Here is a 24,150-nt window from a genome sequence, read left to right as displayed (position 1 = left end):
GAACCTATAACTACCACAGTACCACTCAGGAGACTTAATTATGCACCAAAGTATTGTTTAAAATGACTTCACGTTTCAAATGGCTTCTTGAAGATTCTAAATTCCAGGAAGCGTTCAACGTGATAACCCGCTACGAGTTGCCAGTGAGTCCATCCGACTTGGAGCAAGTGGACAGCCTCCGCTACTCCTGGCAGCAGCTGCAGGCCACAGCCCTGGGTGCCCATGTCCAACTGCTCAAGATGCAGCCGCAGTTCGAAGACGACTTGAAGAATAACCTGGACCGCTTCAGGGAGGACAACGGGGAGTATGTGCACGAATATCGGCACGCAGGGCCAATGCAGTCGGGGCTGACGCCTCGTGAAGCGTCTGACAGGTTGATATTATTCCAGGTGGGTTATGATCTCCTGGTACTTATGCGATCAAAAACTTTGACTGTTCGTTAGAGGCGGAAGAGCTGGTAGAAGATGATATTGGGATAAAATATGTCGGTATTTGTTGGTATTATCATTTATGACCAGATAATCTGTCCCCATCTGGTTGCTACTGCTCGTTAATTCCGGGATTTATACTCAAAACCTCTTATCTCTAGCTTCATAGTTAGGGTCACTAACCACTAGGCAGAATGCCCTATAGCCTATCTATTCGATCGTATATCCCGGGTATTCCCGGGCCTCTCTTTATACTACCATTCTGATAACATGACCATATTTTAACAGAACCGCTTCGACGGCATGTGGCGAAAGTTGCAAACGTACCAGAACGGGGAGGAACTCTTCGGCCTCCCCCACACTGAATATCCGGAGCTGGCCCAGATCAGGAAGGAGCTGAATCTCCTGCAAAAACTGTACAAACTGTACAATGACGTGATAGACCGAGTCAGCAGCTACTACGACATCACCTGGGGAGAGGTCAATATAGAGGAGATTAACAATGAGCTCATGGAGTTTCAGAATAGGTGCCGCAAGTTACCTAAAGGGTTCGTATTTAAATTATTTATTTATCAATGAAAAATTACATCATTTCAGTGACAACCAATGTGATCTGTTGTACGGAACGAGAATAGTTTCCGGCTAGAAGTTGGAACGCGAGAACATTTGCTGCTACGGCACTTTTGTTGTCTAAAGCAGGATTCTTAAAGTGGGTTCAATAGTGGGGTTATAGTGGGGTGGGGGGTTCACAGCAGGTCAGCGATAAATCTTAATAACATTTATTTAAGTAGGTACAGTCACCAGCATTAATATCTGCCACAGCGGAGCGTGCAAAAATATCTGACACGTCCTTCCGGTCCTAGAAATAGAGTCTTATCAGATATTTATGCACGCTTGTTGTGTCAGATATTGTAGCTGGTGACTGTACCAATGAATGTCTGTAAACACTTTTTTCCCATAACATTCCTCGACAGGGGTTCATGGCTGCATAAAGTCCAAGAAACATACACCACTATGTTAGGCTCAAGTGGATCGATAATCAACTCGATTCCCGATACTTACCAATAATTTCCTGCTTCACGAATGTTCTCGAAGACCTCCATCGTCGTTTACTAAAAATAAATGCAGGCATGGTGGCTGGCAGGGCCGTGGTCACCGTGTGCCGACAACTAGCCGACAATGTGTAGCGTTTGTGACGTGATTATTGACAGGAAATCCAGTGTATAGGTAATGTAGTTCATTTTTTACAGCCTCAAAGAATGGCCAGCGTTCTTCGCTCTCAAGAAGACCATCGACGACTTCAATGACATGTGTCCTCTGCTGGAGCTGATGGCTAACAAGGCGATGAAGCCGCGACATTGGCAACGCATCATGGAAGTAACGAAGTACATATTCGAACTTGACAGCGAAGATTTCTGTCTCAAGAACATTCTAGAAGCGCCGCTTCTACCGAATAAGGAAGACATTGAGGTAGGTATTGACTGGTGTGAAAATCACACCGTTCGAAACGCGCGAGAACTGATAAATTACCATCTCTACCCAAGATGAAACAATCATAAGGTTTTGTTAGAAATTTAATTTATAGTTAATAAGTACAAGCTTTTTTATTGACTGTACTTGCATTGTCATTTATTTTGCATATTTGTCGTCGTTCGATAGTAAAATTTGCCATAAATCATGAACGCATGTAATACTTCCTAACGCCCAAAGTCCTGATAAAAATATAGTAAAATTCATTTCCTACATTTGACCCAAAGTTACTGATGGCTTTATGTATTACAATTTAATAAAAAACATATCATGTTATTATTATTTTAAAAGCGTTTATACATGCTGAGCTGGCAACGTTGCATTTTTGTTAGTTTTTCTCGATTATTCCATAAAAATTGAATGAAAATTAAAAATGTGGTCTGATAGAACTGTTCTTAATACATGTTAATGTGTCTACTCCAATAATTATGCGTGATAGACTTTTATTTTCTTTAAAAACCGTTTGTTCGTTTTAATAATTATTGGAGTAGACGCATTAACTTACCTATATATTAAGAACAGTTCTATCAGACCACATTTTTAATTTTCATTAAATTTTTATGGAATAATCGAGAAAAACTAACAAAAATGCAACGTTGCCAGCTCAGCAGGTATTTAAACGCTCTTAACTTTTTTAACAAACAATCGTATCCACGTGGTCTACCTGTGTTGAATGCGCAAGTACAAATAGAGCAACAGGTTATGCTTTGACAACGTGTACCAGGGTAGCATAAAATCATCGAAGGTTAAATTGAAACCAGGGGGCTACTACGAAATTCGAAAATCGAAGTTCGTATCGTGCCGTCCCTGTCACTCTCGTATTAAATAAAAGCGTCAGCGGGACGGCAAATACGAACTTCGAATTTTGCACGTCCTAGTATAGGGCCAGTGCCGTATCGTGGAACACTCACTTCTGTTACAGTACGATTACTTGGAGTTAACACTTGACAGATGGGCGTGCCTTCAGTCAATTTTCAACTTTGACGTCATACAAATAAAGCCATTTTTAGTATACCGCTACCCACGTTTACAGATTATGTAAAAACTATTTGACTGAGGGCACGCCCACCCATCTGTCAAGTGTTAGCTCCAAGTAATCGTAAAGTACGTCTGATGGTGATGTGATTAGGTTTGACGTGGTTTGAATGAGATTAGTCGCTAATATCTTAAATTATTTTTGCAAAGCTCGTGTTTTAAAGTAAAGAAGGTACAAAAAAACTTACGTAAACCGCCAATTTTAGGTTATTGGTCATCCTTTCCCAATCCTGATAACAGCACTTTAATTGGTTTTCGTTTTTAATGAAACTGCGATTGTAGGTAAATGTTTGCCGTGATGGCATTTCTAATGCGATGAGAGCTGCGGGTTAGGCTGCGTGTCCACTGGAGTAGAGCGAGGCAGCGGAGTGGTGAGCGAGATTAAAATCCACACATATAATTGCATTAAATCTCCGCTCCTCTTCAGTGGTCAGGGAGTCGGTAACTAGTTTAAAAAAAAGTTGGAAAACCCCGACTTTGTCACTTCAAAGTACAGTATTAAAAACGGCTGAACCAATTTTGATGAAACATGTCAAAGAACCGTCGCTAGAAAACCTTCTTACAAATAAAAAAAACGCATTCAAATCGGTCCACCCGTTTAAGAGCTACGGTGCGACAGACACACACACACACACACACACACACACACACACACACACACAGCGGTCAAACTTATAACACCCCTCTTTTTGCGTTAGGGGTTCAAATTCATACAAAATCGGGAACCGGAGCGAGGAAGAGGACCGGGATAGTAAGGCAGAGAAACTAGCGTGAACGGGGAAACGGAGAAGCTCCATGAATGGAAAAACAGTCCGCAATCCGCAACTCCACTCCGCATTACTTTCTCGCTCCGCTCCGCTATCTAGCTCCGCGCTTCTGCAACTCCGCTCCGCATTACTTTCTCGCTCCGCTCCGCTATCTACTTCCGCGCTTCCGCAACTCCGCTCCGCATTACTTTCTCGCTCCGCTCCGCTATCTAGCTCCGCGCTTCTGCAACTCCGCTCCGCATTACTTTCTCGCTCCGCTCCGCTATCTAGCTCCGCGCTTCTGCAACTTCGCTCCGCATTACTTTCTCGCTCCGCTCCGCTATCTAGCTCCGCGCTTCTGCAACTCCGCTCCGCATTACTTTCTCGCTCCGCTCCGCTATCTACTTTCGCGCTTCCGAACGTCCGCTCCGCATTACTTTCTCGCTCCGCTCCGCTATCTAGCTCCGCGCTTCTGCAACTCCGCTCCGCATTACTTTCTCGCTCCGCTCCGCTATCTAGCTCCGCGCCTCTGCAACTCCGCTCCGCATTACTTTCTCGCTTCGCTCCGCTATCTAGCTCCGCGCTTCTGCAACTTGGCTCCGCATTACTTTCTGGCTCCGCTGAGCTATCTAGCTCCGCGCTTCTGCAACTCCGCTCCGCATTACTTTCTCGCTCCGCTCCGCTATCTAGCTCCGCGCTTCTGCAACTCCGCTCCGCATTACTTTCTCGCTCCGCTCCGCTATCTAGCTCCGCGCTTCTGCAACAAAACAAAATTTATCTATCTTTCAAAAAACTCAGTGTGGATTTATATAATTTTGATTTAACAGACCTGGATTCTGGATTCAAGATTTAAAAAAAAACTGTCAAAAAAAGAAAACAAAAGAATTGGCTTGGATGGACTTACGAACAATTAAAAAAATTGTCATATGGATTTATCTGATTTTCATAAAATATTATGATTTTTACTGTATTTTTCTTAAAAACCTCACGGAATTATACTTAACCGATAAAATTATAATTACATAAAAAAAATTTTAACAAAAAAGTAAAACAGCAAAAAAATAAAAAAATAACAAAAAATGGAACCGACTACAAAACCCTTGAAAATATTTTTCTAGGTAAGTAGGTACGTACTAGCTCGAAGTCGGTGCCTCAGCATGAGCCAGCAGGAGTGAGACAATTCACAATAGTCGTCTACTTCACCTACATACTATGGGTTTCAATCCCTCCTGCTGGGTCGTGCTGAGTCACCGACTTCGAGCTAGTACGTACCTACTTACCTAGAAAAATATTTTCAAGGGTTTTGTAGTCGGTTCCATTTTTGTTATTTTTTTATTTTTTGGAGTCTGTTTTACTTTTTGTTAAAAAAATTTTTTATTTCTCACTTTTTAGTGATTCGTAGCCAAAGAACATCTCACAACTATTCCATTAAGCCCAAACACGACTTAGTTACGTTGTTTTATAACAGAGTTCCGTCGCCTACCTTCTGGCTTCAGCATCAGATCAGTTCGAAAGAATCATTAACTTAAAGCTTCTTCTTAGTCGCTTATCTAGGTAAGTATATTAATCATGATAATTTAAATTTAACCCGTGAAATACTTGTTATTGATAGTAGTAGTTCCGTTGGTCAAATCTGGTCTTCATCCTCAGTTCCACTTCACCAAATTATGATTTGCAAGAGCAAATGCACGAGTTACTGCTAAATATATCCAAATTACCATAGGTGTCCCTACAATATTTGAAGAGTTCCCTCGATTTCCTTAAGATCCGATCATCAGATCCTAATTTGCTTCTTATGGGACCTAATTGAAAGCATTCCTAGACGAACTCAAAAAAAATTTTTGAAATCGGTTCATAAATGACGGAGTTCTGAGGTAACAAACATTAAAAAAAAAAAAAAAAATACAACCGAATTGATAACCTCCTCCTTTTTTTGAAGTCGGTTAAAAACTGGTTGTTACCCTTTTATTTAATACCAAAATCTTAAAAAATGTCCGAATTGGATTTACAAACCCGAGTTTGAATACGTGACTCAGAATACAGTCCGCAATTCCACTCCACATTATTTCCCCACTCCGCTCGCTGTCTCCCTCCGCTCCAGTCGACAGTTAGTTAAAAATAATAAATTTAACAAAAACTTCAACATTATCTTCCCAGGATATCTGCATATCGGCGATGAAAGAGAAAGACATAGAGGCCAAGCTGCGCCAAGTCACCAACGAGTGGTCCATCCACGAGCTGACTTTCCAGACGTTCAACAATCGCGGAGAGCTACTTCTGCGGGGAGACACCACCGCTGAGACTATCGGACAGCTGGAAGACAGCCTCATGATCCTGGGCTCCTTGTTATCCAATCGGTACTAGGCTTTTATAATCCACCCCAACCACAAGCGAGGGTTAATAGTTAAGTTGAGGGTAAAATGGGTTTTAAGAACAAATTATGCACTGTTTTTTGATTCGATTGCGAGGAAATTTGACTACAGCGTAAAAAAATGCTCGTTTAATAGCTTTACTAGGTACGTATAGATATGGAGGGGAGGCCCCATCTCCACTAAGTATAGTAGGTATTTTTTTAGTTAATAAAATTGATACTAGTTTTATTACAATAAAATGCGATAATAACATGAAAAAAATTGATTGACTGATTGCCTTGGTCTTAGACGAAGATTTTACTTTAAGTTCATCATTTTATGGCGCCTACATCCGCCACAAACGCAAAGTTTACTAGCACGACTAGTAATAACTATATTCCGATTTCAGCTACAACGCCCCGTTCAGAAAACAAATCCAGCAATGGCTCTACGACCTTCAGAATACCAACGAGATCCTGGAACGATGGCTCCTAGTCCAAAACATGTGGGTGTACCTGGAGGCCGTCTTCGTCGGCGGCGACATCGCGAAGCAGTTGCCTAAGGAAGCTAAGAGGTTCTCGAAGATCGACAAGTCCTGGCAGAAGATTATGCAACGGGCCCATGAGACTCCTGGGGTGGTGTCCTGCTGCGTGGGTGATGATCTTCTAAGGCAATTGCTGCCACATTTGCAGGAACAGCTAGAGTTGTGCCAGAAGAGTCTCAGCGGCTATTTGGAGAAGAAAAGAACGATGTTTCCTCGATTCTTCTTCGTGTCGGACCCGGCGTTGCTGGAGATATTGGGGCAAGCGTCGGACTCGCATACTATTCAGAATCATCTGCTGTCCATTTTTGATAACACGCGCTATGTTAAATTTCATGATATAGGTAAATATAATTTCAAAGATATATTTTATTTACAGTGGCTGATGCTTTTGCTTTACTTTAGCATACTTCGCTAGAGCATACTTCGTCGAAAATTCCATTTGATTTCAAGTCCCGTTTTGTTCTCGGGTCTTGGGTGTTTAATATGTATTTAAGTATGTAGTTTGTATCTATATAATTATATTTATCCGTTGCTTAGTACCCATAACACAAGCTTTGCTAAGCTTACTTTGGGACTAGGTCAATTGGTGTGAATTGTCCCGTGATATTTATTATTATTATTTCAGTTGGTGGATTCCTGGAATTAGTAATTAGAGGAATACAAACATTAATTCAAAGGTTCATTAGTTCTGTGGGCTGGCTCCTGTCTAGACATATTCTCATCTTTCAGAATACAATAAAATGATAGCCATCGTATCCTCCGAGGGCGAGGAGATCAAGCTGGAGCGGCCGGTGCGAGCTGAGGGTTCCGTGGAGACTTGGCTGACGTCGCTGCTGCAGTCGGCCCAGAGCAGTCTCCACTCCATCATTAGGACCTCCGTGTCGTTCATCAACGACCCCAACTTCAACATGCTCATGTTTCTTGACAAGATGCCTGCTCAGGTATAGCTCCAAATCCAAAGAAGTCATATGGATAAAGTATTTACTAGCTTTATTGCGTAGCTTCACCCTTGTGGAAGAATAAAAAATTGGCTCTCTCATTAGTTCTCTCAGTCTTGTCTCAGTTAGTAACATTACTTTCATGATTGATTGCTCTTGTTGTGTGCATCTAGAAAAAGGTTGTATCCAGACAACGCATGTTTTAAATTATCTCGAACGACACATAGACGACATGCAAAAGGGGAGAGAAAACGCAATTCTGCTCAGTACCTCTCACATACATACCTACCTACTCGTACGCTTAGACTTTGTTTTGTAGAAAAGATCGCAACTACAGCGACTCCATAAGTTCTATGATCACTTAGTGCTAGCAAATCTGCAATTCCCTATAATCCTGATAAACCCTTTCCAGGTGGGTCTTCTCGGGATCCAAATAATCTGGACTCGCGACGCGGAGCTCGCTCTGATGCAGGCGCGTCAGGACAAGAAGATTATGATGGAGACCAACAACAAGTTCCTCGAGCTCCTGAATACCCTCATAGACCAGACCACCAGGGATCTGCTCAAGATTGAGAGGATAAAGTTCGAGACGCTCATCACTATACATGTGCATCAGAGGGACATATTCGATATGCTGGTAATCATGTCATGACATATTAAAACAAATACTTTGAAGAGCTCCATACATAAACTAGCTTTTGTTTTATTGAAGAAGGCGATATTACTGTTTTTTTTTAATCAGAGACAGTGTAGCTTAGCTTTCCAACTACATATTTATTAGTGAAAGAATTTCTAAAACCAGCCCCGAAACCCCGAAATCAAATTAACTTTTAAATTCTGCGAGAATTTTGCATTGCTATTGGGGAAAGATTTTTTAAAATCGGCTCAGTTTTTTCGGAAATTACACCCTTCAAACAAAAAATAAATAATGTGATAAATAACATGTAATGTAATAAATAACACTATTTCACAAAAAATCTACCAAAACATCAAATGGTTTCATAGCTATTCCAAATCCCGTGCTCGCTTTCTCTTTATCCAGTGTCGCCTCAACGTCCGTTCGGCAAACGACTTCGAGTGGCTGAAGCAATGTCGCTTCTACTTCAAAGAGGATATCGACAAGACCTGGATATCGGTGACTGACGTCACGTTCATCTATCAGAACGAGTATCTCGGCTGTACTGAGCGCTTGGTCATCACTCCTCTTACTGACAGGTAACAGTGCCAAATGCTTAAACCAGCAAGTTTTGGGGTGCTCTTACACGCCCTAGTTTCATTTTTCTAACTCACGGTTACGTGCTGTAAAGGCGACGATAGCGGTGCCAGTTCACAGGATGCAGACCTTGGGACAGCGAAGACATTGCCCGCCCCAAAGTAAAGCGAGTAGAGTAGTGCGGTTCTAGGCGCCTTATGGTTAATTCTCTGCCACGAAGTAATAGTGACCGCACCGCTGTGTTTCTCCATGGACTACTGGTGGCACAAGAAGTATTCTACCTTAACCCTCTAGGCTAGCTCATCACCATACGACGGGTGCGGAAAGCGGAGCTATGGGGAAGAAGATATCCTGTTCAAGGGCTAGGACACTGAGCTTCGAAATGACCAGATCAGATCCAAAATTTGGTTTTCGAGGATTAATTATAAAAGTTTGTATCATCAGACACTTTTTATAAATAAGTACAGTCGAACAAATTGAATCATGACCCAGGTGGAACCTTTTCATAATTAATGTCACTATGATTTCCTAGACAAAAGTATGAGATGTCAACATGACAATAGTAGCACAAAGGTTCCACCCCGGGTCAGATTCGATTTGTAGCATTCGAACATGGCGGATGTAGACAATATCTAATTTTGCTATTTCAGTTTCTTTGGCTAGTTGAAGTATAATTTTGACAGTGTTTTATGCGTCGATTAACCTTAACAGTGAACAGTGATCACAAAATTCTATATTTCTCTCGTGTCTGACATTTTTCAATGCGCAAGTTGTGTCCACGTGGTTTCTGGAATTTTACTATCAAGTTGCAAAAACTACAACCACCGTACAACGTCCCTCTCAAAGAGAGTTTACTTTGACACTGGCGAAATTGTCCTATTAATTAGGACAGAAAAGCCATATTTAAAAGAGAAGAAGAAGAAGAACACCCCGGGTCATGATTCGATTTGTTCAACTGTACCTATTAGTCTCTAAGTTGGTGTTGAGGAAAAAACATTCTAGTGTGGCGGCCACGAACCGAAAGACGGAATGTTAGCAAGCCTCTTACTAGACGGACCGACGAGATACCACGAGAGTTGCGTAGAATCTGTGATTTAGACGTAAGGGGGTCTTTGTTTATCTGTGGACGAATGGATGGTGATGATGATGGTAAACTTCAGGTGCTACATAACGCTGGCGCAGGCGCTAGCGATGAGCATGGGTGGCGCGCCGTGCGGCCCGGCGGGCACCGGCAAGACTGAGACCGTAAAAGACATGGGCAAGACCCTGGCCAAGTACGTCGTCGTGTTCAACTGCTCCGACCAGATGGATTACAGGCAAGAAGTGTTAAACAACCACTTTTTAGAGTTCTATAAGATGTAACTGAAGGGTCTGAAGCCTTATCGTTCTCGCTCGTGTGAAACGAAACCGTTCAAAGTCAATGTCAAAATTTCTTCATTTTATTTAATGCAGTAGAAAGTACTTTAATTAATACGTGTGTCGAGAAAATCTTCTTGGTACCCAGTTCGTAAAAACCTCTGATGAGACGACTCGGCTTCGGCGGAAAACTTATATTAACAGAGTATTTTTTTTTTAAAACAGATTTACAAAATGTTATTTAATGACTTAATATAATAGTTATAACAAAGTAGATACGCTATTTTTAGTAAGTTAACTCTCGACTCTTGGATATTTATAAATATGTATCAACAAAGCTTTGCCTGATTTGGGGCTGGCTCGATCATTTGATTTCAATTTAAAAGAAACATTTAGTAATTCGTTACAGTTACAGCATGGAAAGCAGGGCATAATGCCGCGAAATGCCCCCAAATCACCCAACAGCCAAGCTTTCGTATCATCAGAGACCGTTTTGTCTAATGCACTGACATTAGCAAAAAAACACTGGCATATAATTTTTGTCCGACGATATTCATTTGTCTTCTAAACTAATCCAAAGTAAAGTTAAGAGAGGCCGTAACATTAAAAAAAATAAACCTAGGTGTCTAATCCCAGGGGTCTCGGCCGCATCTACAAGGGTCTAGCCCAGTCCGGTTCCTGGGGCTGCTTCGACGAGTTCAACCGCATCGAGCTGCCGGTGCTGTCGGTGGCCGCGCAGCAGGTCGCCGTGGTGCTCGCCGCGAAGAAAGAGAAGAAGAAGACCTTCGTGTTCACGGATGGGGACACGTCCGAGATGTGTCCGGAGTTCGGGATCTTCATTACTATGGTAACTGCACTGGCGTTTGCGGAGTTATTTTCAGACAGTAGATTCATATTCATACCAGAATCCGAGACTGCAAGGTCCTATTTCACCGACGTGACAAGTGTCAGTGACATTATGTCGAGTGACAATCTATTAAAATTTAATGATAATTATGTTGTAAAAGTATAATTATTTTTCCTATTCGCAAAATATTTGTGGAAAGCTGTGTCAGGTTTGCGTTAGAATTGTAGTGTTTCGTGATTAACATACGCGTATTTTCAAAATGGCCCTTTGAAAGTATAGTCGCTACGTGGTAAAATAGGGCCCTGATGGATGACAATTATTGTTACGACTGTGACAGAATGATTGTCCTTTTCCCATTTTCCTTCCACTTTCAAATCTGGCACCTCGTGATCGCATCACCATTGGTGAAAGCGATTGTGATTCTGAGTTCGTTAGACTTTAAAAGAGATGAAGGTTCTCAGTTCGTCAGAATCTATATTTTGTCACATCAGTTAGAAAATACGTGTCCATTATGGATGTACTGATAAGAAGTTATCTAGACACTGGCTACACCATCTTCTGTAATAGTAAAGTCTCAGTTAACTTTACTTGTAGAACCCAGGGTACGCCGGCAGAAAGGAATTACCAGAGAACCTGAAGATCCAGTTCCGCACTGTGGCCATGATGGTGCCCGACCGGCAGATCATCATCAGGGTGAAGCTGGCTTCGTGCGGGTTCCTGGAAAACATCACGCTGGCCAGGAAGTTCTACACGCTGTACAAGCTGTGTGAGGAACAGCTCACTAAACAGGTCAAGGATTAATTGATATTTGACGCTTTATAATAATATACTTATTCCTTTATTTCAAGTATTTCCATGACTCAAACATATTTATTTGTGTTAGTAATAACTTAAGTATTAGTCACAAATAATTAATTTCCTTACCTGCTTCAGTTTTTACGCCTTTGTAAATAATGTTCCAGTGACAAGATTGATCCATCTATTTTTGCATTGAATACATTTAGAATGCTGTTCCTGAAGCCTCTTTAATCAGCGGCGCAGTTCTCTACCGAATGATTGCGAAAAAATTTATTTGACAAGAGGTGCTACAGAATCCCGTAAATACCAACAGCATCCTAAACGCATTATTGTACTGTATGCATAGAGTTTTGACTAGGTGTACAGTTACCAGCACCGATATCTGACACATCAAAGCGCGTATAAATATCTGATGCGGCTCTTTTTCTAGGGCCGGTAGCACGCTCCGCTGTGGCAGATATTAATGCAGGTGACTGTACCTATCTACACATAAAACTATGAGTTTACGTACTTAATTGTTCTTTTTTCTAAAGCCAATTGAACTATTACAGGTCCACTACGACTTTGGACTGCGCAATATCCTCTCAGTACTGCGAACCCTGGGAGCCGTCAAGCGTGTCAACTCCAAAGACAACGAAAGCACCATCGTGATGAGGGTCCTCCGTGACATGAACCTCTCCAAACTTATAGATGAGGACGAGCCCCTTTTCATATCCCTGGTCGCTGACCTCTTCCCGAACCAGGCGCTGGAGAAGACCACGTATCCTGAGCTGGAGGAGGCGATCAAAGTCCAAGTCGAGCAGAACAACTTGATCTGTCATCCACCTTGGATTCTGAAAATTATTCAGGTGGGTTAAGTACGGTCGCAATAGGTTTAAATCTACTCGTAGAACTGTCCTCCGCAGCATTGTCCCCAAAAGACTAGCAACGTTTCCTTGTCCAATAGGTATGATAATTCTTGAAAAGTGATAGCTGCTGGCTCTTTGGGCTTCAGTTACTGATATTTTATGTTACCCTCGTGAATTCTCGCGTACTTTATAAAGAACCAATTAACACTAAGAATAACGACCGAACGTTCTTTATAAAGTTTGTACAAATTGTTCATTGAATAAATAATCTTGAGAATTTTAAAATAACAAAGCTGGTTAACCAGGCCTAGGTCTTGAGGACTACGTCTGTTAAAAAAAGCTAGGGCTCAGGAGGATGAAAGTGAAAAACGAAACAAACAATTTAGTTCTGTATTCTCAATTCCTCGGAATTTTAAAATGCGACATCCAATGGTTGGCGCGAGTGAAGACCTCGAACGCGAAGACTGAGAAGTGAAGATGAAAAGTGAAGACTAGTAAAGCACCTAATTTACCCGCTTTGTTGTACGACAGTTGTACGAGACGCAGCGTGTGCGTCACGGCATTATGACGCTGGGCCCGCCCGGCGCCGGCAAGACGACCTGCATACACACACTCATGAACGCCCTCACCGAGACAGAAAATCCACACAAGTAATTTGTTTACTGGAATATCCATCCATCTGAGGTTCACCACCACATTTTCTGCCTGTCACCTGACCTTTTTGAATCTTTATATCTTGATTACCCATCTAGTTGACGTTGACCACTGCAGCTTATATTACATATCCTTTTTTCCATCTTCTCCAGAGAAATGCGGATGAATCCTAAGGCAATCACAGCCGCGCAGATGTTCGGACGTCTCGATGTAGCCACGAACGATTGGACAGACGGCATCTTCTCCGCCCTCTGGAGGAAAACCCTCAAGATGAAGACCGGGGAGCATGTCTGGCTAGTTCTCGACGGCCCCGTTGACAGCATATGGATAGAGAACTTAAACTCTGTGCTAGATGATAATAAAACGTTGACGCTAGCCAACGGGGATCGACTGACTATGTCCCCTACTTCTAAGATTATTTTTGAACCGGAAAATATTGATAATGCGTCACCAGCTACTGTTTCTAGGAATGGTATGGTCTACATGAGCGCATCAGGGCTTGATTGGAATCCAGGTATGTAGATGATATCTTTTAAAGTACGCAGATGGTAACTTTAGGATGTTCATACTTTATTACAATTAACTAAATCACAACCGTGTGATGTGTTCACTTTCGATAAAACAATTTATTTATTTTATGCGAGAGGTGACTGTGTCGAGCGAATTATGGGAATTATTAACGGGTTTATCAGTGATGTGAGTCGGTCGAAACATGTCACAGGCGCTCGCTTCCCACTTTGGGCTCTCACAAAGACCACGTCACGACGATATGCCGCTTGGCCCAGCCACTACGCAAGATATTTCTTACAATATGTAATTTCAAACCTTCAAAATCCGTGTTATTTTTCAGTTCTTCGCGCCTGGCTCAAAACTCGTTCGGAGAGAGAACTGGAAGTGTTCAGCTCACTTTTCGAGCAGACGTTCCCCAACGTCTACACGTGGTGTACACAAAACCTCGTCTTCAGCATGAGAGTGCTTCAGAGCAACATCATACTGCAGATGCTCAGTCTCTTAGAAGGCCTAGTACCACCGCAAATTGAGGAAACAGAAGACCCATCAGCAAGCAAATCAGTCAACGGCGATATAGATGACGAAGAAGAAAAAGAAAAGGGAGAAGAAATCATACTCTTCACGCTAGAGCATCTACATAAGATATACGTCTTCGTTTTAATCTGGGGATTCGGATCACTACTAGAAACTAATGACAGAGAGCAATTTGACGCGTACTTGAAGCAGAATTTTGCAGATATTTTGGACCTGCCTAGACATCCTAATAATAAACCTTGCAACGTTTTCGATTTCTATGTCAAACACCCTGGTAAATGGGAGCTATGGGATGACATGTTGACTAATTATCAGTATCCTGACACTGCGTCTCCTGATTATGCTAGTATTTTGGTACCCATTGTCGATAACGTTCGAATAAATTATCTGATCCACTGTATAGCGAAACAAGGAAAAGCAGTGTTGTTACTAGGAGAACAGGGCTCAGCTAAGACTGTTATGATGAAAGCGTATATGAAAAATGCCAACCCAGAGCAATTTATGGGCCGTTCCTTCAATTTCTCCTCAGCTACAAGCCCTTACCAATTCCAAAAAACTATAGAAAGCTACGTAGAGAAGCGCAGTGGCATGACGTTCGGGCCACCAGGGGGTAAGAAGATGTTAGTATTTATCGACGACATCAATTTACCGCAGATCAACGAATGGGGAGATCAGATTACCAACGAAATCGTGAGACAGACCATGAGTATGAGTGGTTTTTATAGTTTGGAAAAGCCTGGTGACTTTACTACTGTCATTGACATACAATTTCTAGGTGCTATGGGGCAGCCAGGTATGTATTTAAAGCTACAATTCCAGCCGGCTCTTTTTTCCCCGACTGTAAATTTTGCAAATTTTGTTAATGTCTGTCTACATAACCCATATTTAAAGTTACATATGGCCGTCTAAGTCAGTTTTTGCAGGATATTGGTAATCAAGCTAGGTAGTTACCCTGGCTGTGTGATCTCAAATTTCAAATTTCCACCTCGAATTGAAAAATAATAATAACCTGTTTACGTGTAAATTTCAGGCGGCGGTAGAAATGACATACCATCTCGTTTGAAGCGCCAATTCGCAATATTCAACTGTCCCTTGCCCAAAAATGATTCGATAGACAAAATATTCAAGGTCATAGGGGAAGGTCACTACAACGCAAAGCGAGGGTTTACGATAGAAGTCCGAAACCTCATTAAAAAGGTTATACCATTGACCAGAGAGTTATGGATGCGAACGAGGTTAAACCTGCTTCCGACACCGGCTAAATTTCATTACGTGTTTTCTCTAAGAGACCTGTCCAGGGTCTGGCAGGGAATGGTCGGAACATTGCCGACTGTTATAGAATCAGAGAAATGTTTGATGCTTTTATGGAAGCACGAGTGTTCTAGAGTGTTTTCTGATAGATTCACGATTCAAGTTGATAAGGACTGGTTCAACAAGGCCTTGTACGACTTGGCAGAGGAAGTGTTAGGTCTGGAATACAAGAAGATGATGGATTGTGAACCTGTTTTCGTGGATTTTATGAGGTGAGTATTATTCGAGCTATTAAGTGCATAGCATATGGCACAGAAACTTCAATATTATGAGAAGTAAAATATATTGCATTCTATTCTGAACTTTGGTATCCGTATGCGGTGACCAACTGCTTATTAACTGATCTTTGAACAAAAATTATACAAACGTAAATGACACAATGACTCACATTCCTTTTTTATTTGCAACCAGAGATGCTCCAGAACCAACTGGCGAGGAAGGGGAAGATGCTGACATGGAACTGCCAAAAGTATATGAGCCGGTATTCGAATACAGTGAGCTGCGGGAACGATTAGAAATGTTTCTTGCTCAGTTCAACGAGATGGTCAGAGGCTCGGGCATGGATCTGGTATTCTTCCCAGACGCCATGTTCCATTTGGTGAAAATATCCAGAGTTATTCGCCATCCGCGTGGCAACGTCATGTTAGTTGGAGTAGGAGGCTCTGGCAAACAATCACTAACGAAACTGTCCACTTTTATTGCTGGATACAGGTCCTTCCAAATAGCCTTAACCAGATCTTACAACGTCGGCAACTTCTTGGAAGATCTGAAGCTTCTATATAGATCGTGCGGGGTCCAGGGCAAAGGCACTACATTTATCTTCACGGATTTGGATATTAAAGAAGAGGGTTTCTTGGAATATTTAAACAATATTCTGTCATCGGGTGTTATTTCTAACTTATTCTCCAAGGACGAACAGCAAGAAATAATTTCTGAGCTCACTCCGATTATGAAACGCGAGAACCAGAAAAGGACACTCAATAACGAGCTGGTGATGGAGTACTTTCTGAACAGGACCTGTCAAAATCTTCATGTTGTTTTGTGTTTTTCTCCGGTAAGTCGATGTTCTATAGCTCACATTTAAAAACTTTGTACCTCACCTCCTAATCTGAACATCAATTACTCTACTGGATTTCAGGTCAGTGAAGCATTCAGATATCGAGCACTTCGCTTCCCGGCTCTCATCTCAGGTTGCACCATTGACTGGTTTCAACCTTGGCCGAAAGATGCCCTTGTTTCCGTTGCCGACCACTTCTTAGCCGAGTTTGAAATCGAATGCACTAAAGAAGTGAAGAAAGAACTCGTAACTGTACTAGGAACAATACAGGATGTCGTATCACAAGTATCCGCAGAGTACTTCCAAAGGTACCGGAGATCATCGCACGTCACGCCTAAATCATATCTGAACTTTATCGGAGGTTACAAAACTATTTACCAGATGAAACAGAAAGAGCTAGGGGATGGCGCTCTACGTATGGACACTGGCTTGGAAAAACTCAGAGAAGCTTCCATATCCGTTGAAGTTTTGAAAAAAGACTTGGCCGTTATGGAGCAGGATCTAGCTTTGGCATCAGAGAAAGCAGGTCGTGTGCTCACTGAGGTGACCGAGCGAGCTATGCAAGCGGAAATAGTGAAAAATCAAGTTCAAATTGTTAAAGAAAAGGCTGAAGCGTTAGTCGCTTATATAGCGGAAGAGAAGGAAAAAGCTGAGATTAAATTAGAAGCTGCTAAGCCCGCGCTGGAGGAAGCTGAAGCCGCACTTAACACTATAAAGCCAGCTCATATAGCGACTGTCAGGAAGCTCGGCAGGCCGCCGCATCTTATTATGAGGATCATGGACTGCGTATTGATCTTGTTCCAGAGACGACTGCACCCACTCATCCCGGATGTAGCTGCGCCATGTCCCAAGCCTTCATGGGCGGAGTCACTAAAAGTAAGGAATTAACAGTTTCAAAAAAATAATCATCAAATCTGTTTTTTTAAATTAAACCATTTATATTTTCCAGATGATGGCCAGCACCACTTTTCTGTTGCAACTTCAGAATTATCCAAAAGACATTATAAATAACGAGATGGTAGAACACTTAGTACCATATTTCGAGATGGAGGATTACAATATGGATACAGCTAAAAGAGTCTGTGGAGATGTGGCCGGCCTGCTGTCTTGGACTAAGGCCATGGCTTTCTTCCATAGTGTCAACAAAGAAGTGCTGCCTTTAAAGGCTAACCTCTTGATGCAGGAGGCGAGATTAAAGGTATGTTAGCACCTTGATCTCTTCCGTCACAACCCTGCCTTTGGGAAAATCTAGTTAACATTAAACCTAAAAAAATATCTACCATATCAGAAATTATATTGTTTTAGGTTGCTATGGATGACTTGGCATCAGCAGAAAGGCAGCTCGAAGAACGTGAGATGTCACTCCGCAAAGTCAAGGAGCAGTACGAATCTGCTGTCGCAGAAAAACAACAGCTGACTGATGCGGCTAACGTTTGTCTCCGAAAAATGACCGCCGCCACCGCTCTCATAAACGGACTAGGAGGGGAGAAGATTAGGTGGACACAGCAGAGTAAAGATTTCAAAGAACAGTTGGGTAGATTGGTAGGAGATGTTGTTTTAGCCACTGGTTTTCTCTCATACTGCGGCCCATACAACCAGGAGTTCAGAAACAGCCTCCTCGATAACTGGATGGGGATATTAAGGAGCAAACAAATACCTGTCACAGAAAATTTAAACATAACCAACATGTTAATCGAGAGTGCTACCATATCAGAATGGACACTACAAGGGTTACCTAATGATGATCTTTCCGTTCAAAATGCTCTTATCGTAACCAAATCTAGCTCCTATCCATTATTAGTAGATCCACAGAGTCAAGGTAAAAACTGGATAAAAAACAAAGAAAGCACTAATGAACTACAAATCACTTCACTCAACCACAAATATTTTAGAACTCATTTGGAAGACAGTCTGTCACTGGGCAGACCTCTGTTAATAGAAGATGTAGCTGTAGAATTAGATCCAGTGATCGATAATGTTTTGGAAAAAACTTCATTAAATCAGGTTCAATTGAGAAAGTGATTGTTGGTGACAAAGAATGCGACGTCATGCCTGGTTTCATGCTATATATAACTACTAAACTACCTAACCCTGCGTACTCACCAGAAATTAGCGCTAAAACGTCTATAATTGACTTTACTGTCACAATGCGAGGTTTGGAAGACCAACTATTAGGCAGAGTGATATTAATGGAAAAGTCTGACCTAGAAGAAGAACGAGTAGCGTTATTTGAATCAGTTATGAAGAATCAACGTAGTATGAAAGAGCTAGAAAGCAACTTGCTTTGCCGTTTAACGTCTTCTGTAGGTTCTTTAGTAGATGATGAAGCATTGATCCAAGTACTGCAGGTAACTAAGACAACAGCAGAAGAAGTTAATGAAAAATTAAAAGTCGCAGAAGTAACTGAAAAGAAAATTATAAAAGCTCGTGAGGAATTCAGAGCAGTAGCGGCTAGAGGGTCAATATTATACTTTTTAATTGTAGAAATGAGCAACGTAAATTTAATGTACCAAAACTCTTTGAAACAGTTTTTGACTATATTTGACAATTCCATTACAAAGTCGACCAAAAGCAACGTGACTGAGGAACGTATTAATATAATTCTCAAGTATCTTACGCATGAGGTGTGGGTGTTTACATTGCGAAGTTTGTACGAAAGGCATAAAGCGCTGTTCACATTGATGCTGGCAATGAAGATCGATGTTCACAGACAACTCATTTCTCATGATGAATTCATGGCGTTTGTGAAAGGAGGCGCCTCTCTAGATTTGAATGCGGTGACTCCGAAACCGTTTAGGTGGATCCTGGACATAACTTGGCTGAACTTAGTGGAAATAAGCAAGTTGAAGACCTTTTCTGATGTGCTACAGAAGGTAAGATAAGTCAAGTACCTACTTGTAAATCGAATTTTACATCTGCTGCGTTATTTATTAAGTTACGTCCAACACGCGCTAGAAGAAATGTATTTTATTTTATTATAGTCATATTTCCCTGGTACCGTAGATAACTTCGAACGAGAAAGAATGGCGGGTGTGGTACGAGAAAGCCAAGCCCGAGGAGGAAACGATTCCAAGCGGCTACAACGATAGTCTCGACGTGTTCCGAAAGCTGCTGCTTATTCGCTCCTGGAGCCCTGATCGCACCCTGTCACAAGCTAGGAAGTACATAGTCGGTAAATAAATATGAGTATAATGCATGCTCATTCAAGGATTTCTGTTATGTATGTGGTGTCAGAATTCTAGACCCTGCCAATATTTAGAGATTAATTAAATATTTATTGTTTCGCGAAGCACTTATCCAAAATCTCTGTTAATGTAGATTCCCTGGGTCCCGAGTACGGTGAAGGCTCCATCCTCAACCTTGAAGCGACTTGGGAAGAGTCAGAGCCGCGCACACCTCTCATCTGCATCCTATCCATCGGATCTGACCCTTCGGGGCAAATCGCATCTCTGGCAAAATCCAAAGAAATACGTAAGTCTGTTACCTTACCATTCTAAATGTATCATCAAGCACATGTTTAATCTTGTGTCAATGGTACTGATTCCGGTAATTTATTTTTTTAGAAATAAAAGCCGTATCCATGGGCCAAGGTCAAGAAATTGTCGCCCGTAAAATGATCTCCGATTCCATGAACGAGGGCGGATGGGTGCTGCTTCAGAACATTCACTTGTCTCTCCCTTTCTGCGTGGAAGCCATGGATGCTCTCATAGAAACTGAACATATCCAGGAATCTTTCAGGCTTTGGCTGACAACAGAGGTCCATACAGAGTTCCCCATAGGTTTGCTACAAATGGCAATTAAGTTTACCAACGAACCTCCTCAGGGCATCAGAGCTAGTATGAAGAGAACTTATCAGAACATTACGCAGGACACGTTAGATTACTCGTCTTTGTCCCAATGGCCTCCCTTGCTGTATGCCGTAGCATTTTTACACACCATACTACAAGAGCGGAGGAAATTTGGTCCCTTGGGTTGGAACGTACCGTATGAGTTCAACCAAGCAGACTACGCCGCCAGCGTCCAGTTCATTCAGAACCACCTTGATGACATCGACCCTAAGAAGGGCATATCCTGGCCGACAATTTGCTACATGCTGGGTGAGGTCCAATACGGAGGTCGAGTCACAGATGATTTCGACAAACGCTTGCTGACTACTTTCACCAACGTTTGGTTCTGTGACGTTATACTCCGGCCAGGGTTTGAGTTCTATAAGGGATACAAAGTGCCCCAAACGAGAAACCTGTCAGGTTATGTGGATTACATAAACCAACTGCCGCTGACTGATACTCCTGAGGTTTTCGGGTTGCATGGTAACGCAGACATAACGTATCAGATCAATAGTGCTAAGGACATCTTGGATACTATCCTAAGTGTACAGCCGAAAGAAGGCGGTAGTCAGGGAGGTGAGACCAGGGAGAGTATTGTATACAGACTTGCTGAAGACATGCTGGAGAAGTTGCCAAAGCAGTATGTCAGTTTTGAAGTTAGGGAAGCATTGGTGAAGATGGGAGCTTTTCTGCCAATGAACATATTTTTAAGGTTAGTGTTTTCAACAGTAGCAAGTGGCGCAATAAGCCCGTGTTGTGGATGTGACTGTACTAATGTTAGAACTGTTACTAGCTCTATTCTGTTAACTTTTATTAGTATTAAGAACACAATGTCACCATGCAAATAATTATACCTAAGTATTTCTTTCTGTTATTATATTATTGTTGCTATATTTATTCAGCATGATCTGGACAAGATTGCTATTTATCGATAATACTACTTGCCATTATTATTTTGACAACTTTGCACCATGCACTGTTAAGTCTCGATCAAGTCTCGATATATCGAACAGCAAAATCGATAAATAAATTGAGAAGTCCCTAGCGTTAAGCAGTATCGCAAAAAATCCAGTCTCTGGTTGGTGATTATACGAGTATAAGTTATCTGTGTTTTCCAGGCAAGAAATTGACCGAATTCAACGCGTGATCAAGTCAGTGCAGTCAACGCTGTGCAATCTGAAGCTGGCGATAGATGGCACCATCGTGATGAGTCAGGCGCTGCGCGAGAGTCTCGACGCCATGTACGACGCCCGGATACCGCAGAATTGGCTCAAGGTTCTATACCCTACTATTGCCTAAACTGTGTTCAGAAAAGGGAATTGAGAAACTTACAGGATGTTCAGTCTGAGTAATGGAAGGTCTTTCAGCTTACGCAGGTCATCGAACCCGATCCGGAGGACTATATTTAACTATAGTTAAGTGTTAGTTACTTTAGTTAGCTCTTCTTCTACACTTCTTTTAAAGTCTTAGCCCACAAATAAGGATCTTTCTTAATCGGGTTATTATGAAAACGACTGGATCTACAAAATAACCCATTCTACGCAAAACGACTACTGATATGCAGAAAGCCTAACATAATGACATTGTAGTACAAGCTCTGACACCGCAGTCGTGGATAGACCAACGTTATAACTGTACAAAATTTTAACCAACACTTTTCTGTTCTGCTTCACTATCGCAAAATGGCCACGTCGTGGAGCGAAATTTTTAACCACAACTTTTCCGTTTTTCTTCAATAATGTACAGGTGTCATGGGAGTCAGCGACGCTGGGTTTCTGGTACACTGAGCTGCTGGAGCGGGAGCACCAGTACCGGGTGTGGCTGCGGCAGGGCCGGCCCACCTGCTTCTGGATGACCGGCTTCTTCAACCCTCAGGGGTTCCTCACAGCCATGAGACAGGTGACATGTACAGTCGAACAATTTTAATCATGACCCAGGGTGGAACCTTTGTGTGCTACTAACGTCATGTTGACGTCTCATACTTTTGTCAAAGAAATCATAGTGAAATTGATTGTTCGTGTATCTAAATTGTCTCTGTGTGTGCAGAGCCCGATGCGTGGCGGCCATTTTAAGCCAGCCGTATCGGAACGATTTTGTCGGTAATATGTGAAAGCAGCACAAGGTGTCGGCTATCAGATGTCGTCTATCGTCGTCCGATACCGATATCGGATCGGATAATGTGAAAACGCTCTTATGCGTTTTCACCAACAATGTGCGAGGATGTGTTGCGAGAAATGCGTTTTTCATGAACGCTTCTTACCTATCCCCGCTCCTCGCACAGCACAGCTCTATTGGAAACAGCTAAGCAGAAATCTGAAATCACAATCCTCGCACGTCTCTGGTGCAAATTCTGCCTAAGGGATAGTGTAAAATATTTCACGTAGGTAGCTTTAAATGTCAGGAGGTGACTCGCAGCCACAAAGGCTGGGCCCTGGACTCCGTGGTACTGCAGAACCTGATCACCAAGCTGAATCGGGAAGACGTGCACGAGGGCCCGGCAGAAGGCGTCTACGTCCATGGCTTGTTCCTGGAAGGTTAGGCTAAAACTAATATTATCATCATCCCAGCAGGCTCTTCCCCACTGGGCACCGCCCTGGGCCCCCCTAGTCCCTACTGCTTTACCAAACGATAACCGATAGCTACTCCACTCTCTCCTGAAAATCACGCTTGCCGAATGCAGCACGTTGTGCCCAGGGCCTCTAATAGGTGAAAGACGGCCCTGCATCCCAGCCTATATACGTCCCACTGCTGGGCACAGGCCTCCTCTCAGAATGAGGGCTTGGACCGTAGTTCCCACTGACCTAATAATCAAGTAAAATCGAATACCTACAGAACATACCAGCAGTGGCGTAGCGTCCATAGGGTGTAGTTAATGTACGACTTGTTAATGCACGCTTAAATAATGCACGGCCTGATAATCCGTGCTTATGTGCACGAATTATCATGTCGTGCATTATCACCCCGTACCTACCGAACTAGCAGGGAACCAATAATGTACGCGCAATAATGTCCGACGTGATAATCCGAAGCATTATGTCTTCCGATTATCATACCTACGATTTCCGTGATAGAAATAAAAAAAAAAAAACCTAACCCGGCCGGGTCGGTTCTGCTCCGATTATATCGATCTCGCTCGCTGCGCTCGCTCGATCCGCGGTGAAAAATGACTATACATTTGAATAGCTTGGATTCAGATTATCACGTCGTACTCGTACATTATCACTACGTACATTACAGCGCGCGCAATATTTTGTACGCCCTGATAATGCGCGACCATGATAATGTACGGCATGATAATCGGAAGCAATAATGCTTCGGATTATCATGTCGTACATTATTGCGCGTACATTACGAGTTGTACATTATTGTTTCCCCGTCCATAGAACCGTATTCCCGCCGGCGTAGGTAACGTGGGGCATAACCTAGGGCCTCACGGTGTAAGGCTTTCCACTAGACATGTCCGAGGATGTGTTGCGAGTACTTGCGAGGAATGTGTTCTTCATGAACCAATAGAAACGGTTCATTTACCTATCTTCGCTTAGCGCAGCTCTGGTGGAAGCAGCTGAGCGGAGCGAGGCGAAGTAAATTAATAAAAAAAATAATAATAATAGTAAAATTAATAA

General features: G+C 42.4%; 1 protein-coding gene across 1 annotated transcript in view; it reads left to right on the top strand.

Moving 5' to 3' along the window:
* Dhc1 (dynein axonemal heavy chain 1) overlaps nt 1-24,150 on the top strand; it is an 83,867-nt gene that overhangs the window by 59,013 nt on the left and 704 nt on the right. Inside the window, 27 exon segments of the mRNA XM_074100145.1 lie at nt 108-389; nt 717-976; nt 1,679-1,898; nt 5,897-6,096; nt 6,500-6,975; nt 7,364-7,575; nt 7,985-8,209; nt 8,615-8,787; nt 9,946-10,101; nt 10,778-10,988; nt 11,583-11,777; nt 12,338-12,634; nt 13,166-13,284; nt 13,441-13,802; nt 14,139-15,125; nt 15,363-15,855; nt 16,055-16,697; nt 16,782-17,576; nt 17,650-17,898; nt 18,006-18,681; nt 18,684-19,573; nt 19,704-19,872; nt 20,019-20,171; nt 20,264-21,239; nt 21,646-21,802; nt 22,274-22,426; nt 22,929-23,061. Coding sequence (XP_073956246.1) covers nt 108-389; nt 717-976; nt 1,679-1,898; nt 5,897-6,096; nt 6,500-6,975; nt 7,364-7,575; nt 7,985-8,209; nt 8,615-8,787; nt 9,946-10,101; nt 10,778-10,988; nt 11,583-11,777; nt 12,338-12,634; nt 13,166-13,284; nt 13,441-13,802; nt 14,139-15,125; nt 15,363-15,855; nt 16,055-16,697; nt 16,782-17,576; nt 17,650-17,898; nt 18,006-18,681; nt 18,684-19,573; nt 19,704-19,872; nt 20,019-20,171; nt 20,264-21,239; nt 21,646-21,802; nt 22,274-22,426; nt 22,929-23,061 — 9,862 coding nt within the window.

This window comes from Choristoneura fumiferana, chromosome Z, assembly GCF_025370935.1.
Source record: "Choristoneura fumiferana chromosome Z, NRCan_CFum_1, whole genome shotgun sequence".
NCBI classification, from domain to species: Eukaryota; Metazoa; Arthropoda; class Insecta; order Lepidoptera; family Tortricidae; genus Choristoneura; species Choristoneura fumiferana.
The sequence above is the reverse complement of the archived record's forward strand: the minus strand, read 5'-3'. Positions and strand labels throughout refer to the sequence as shown.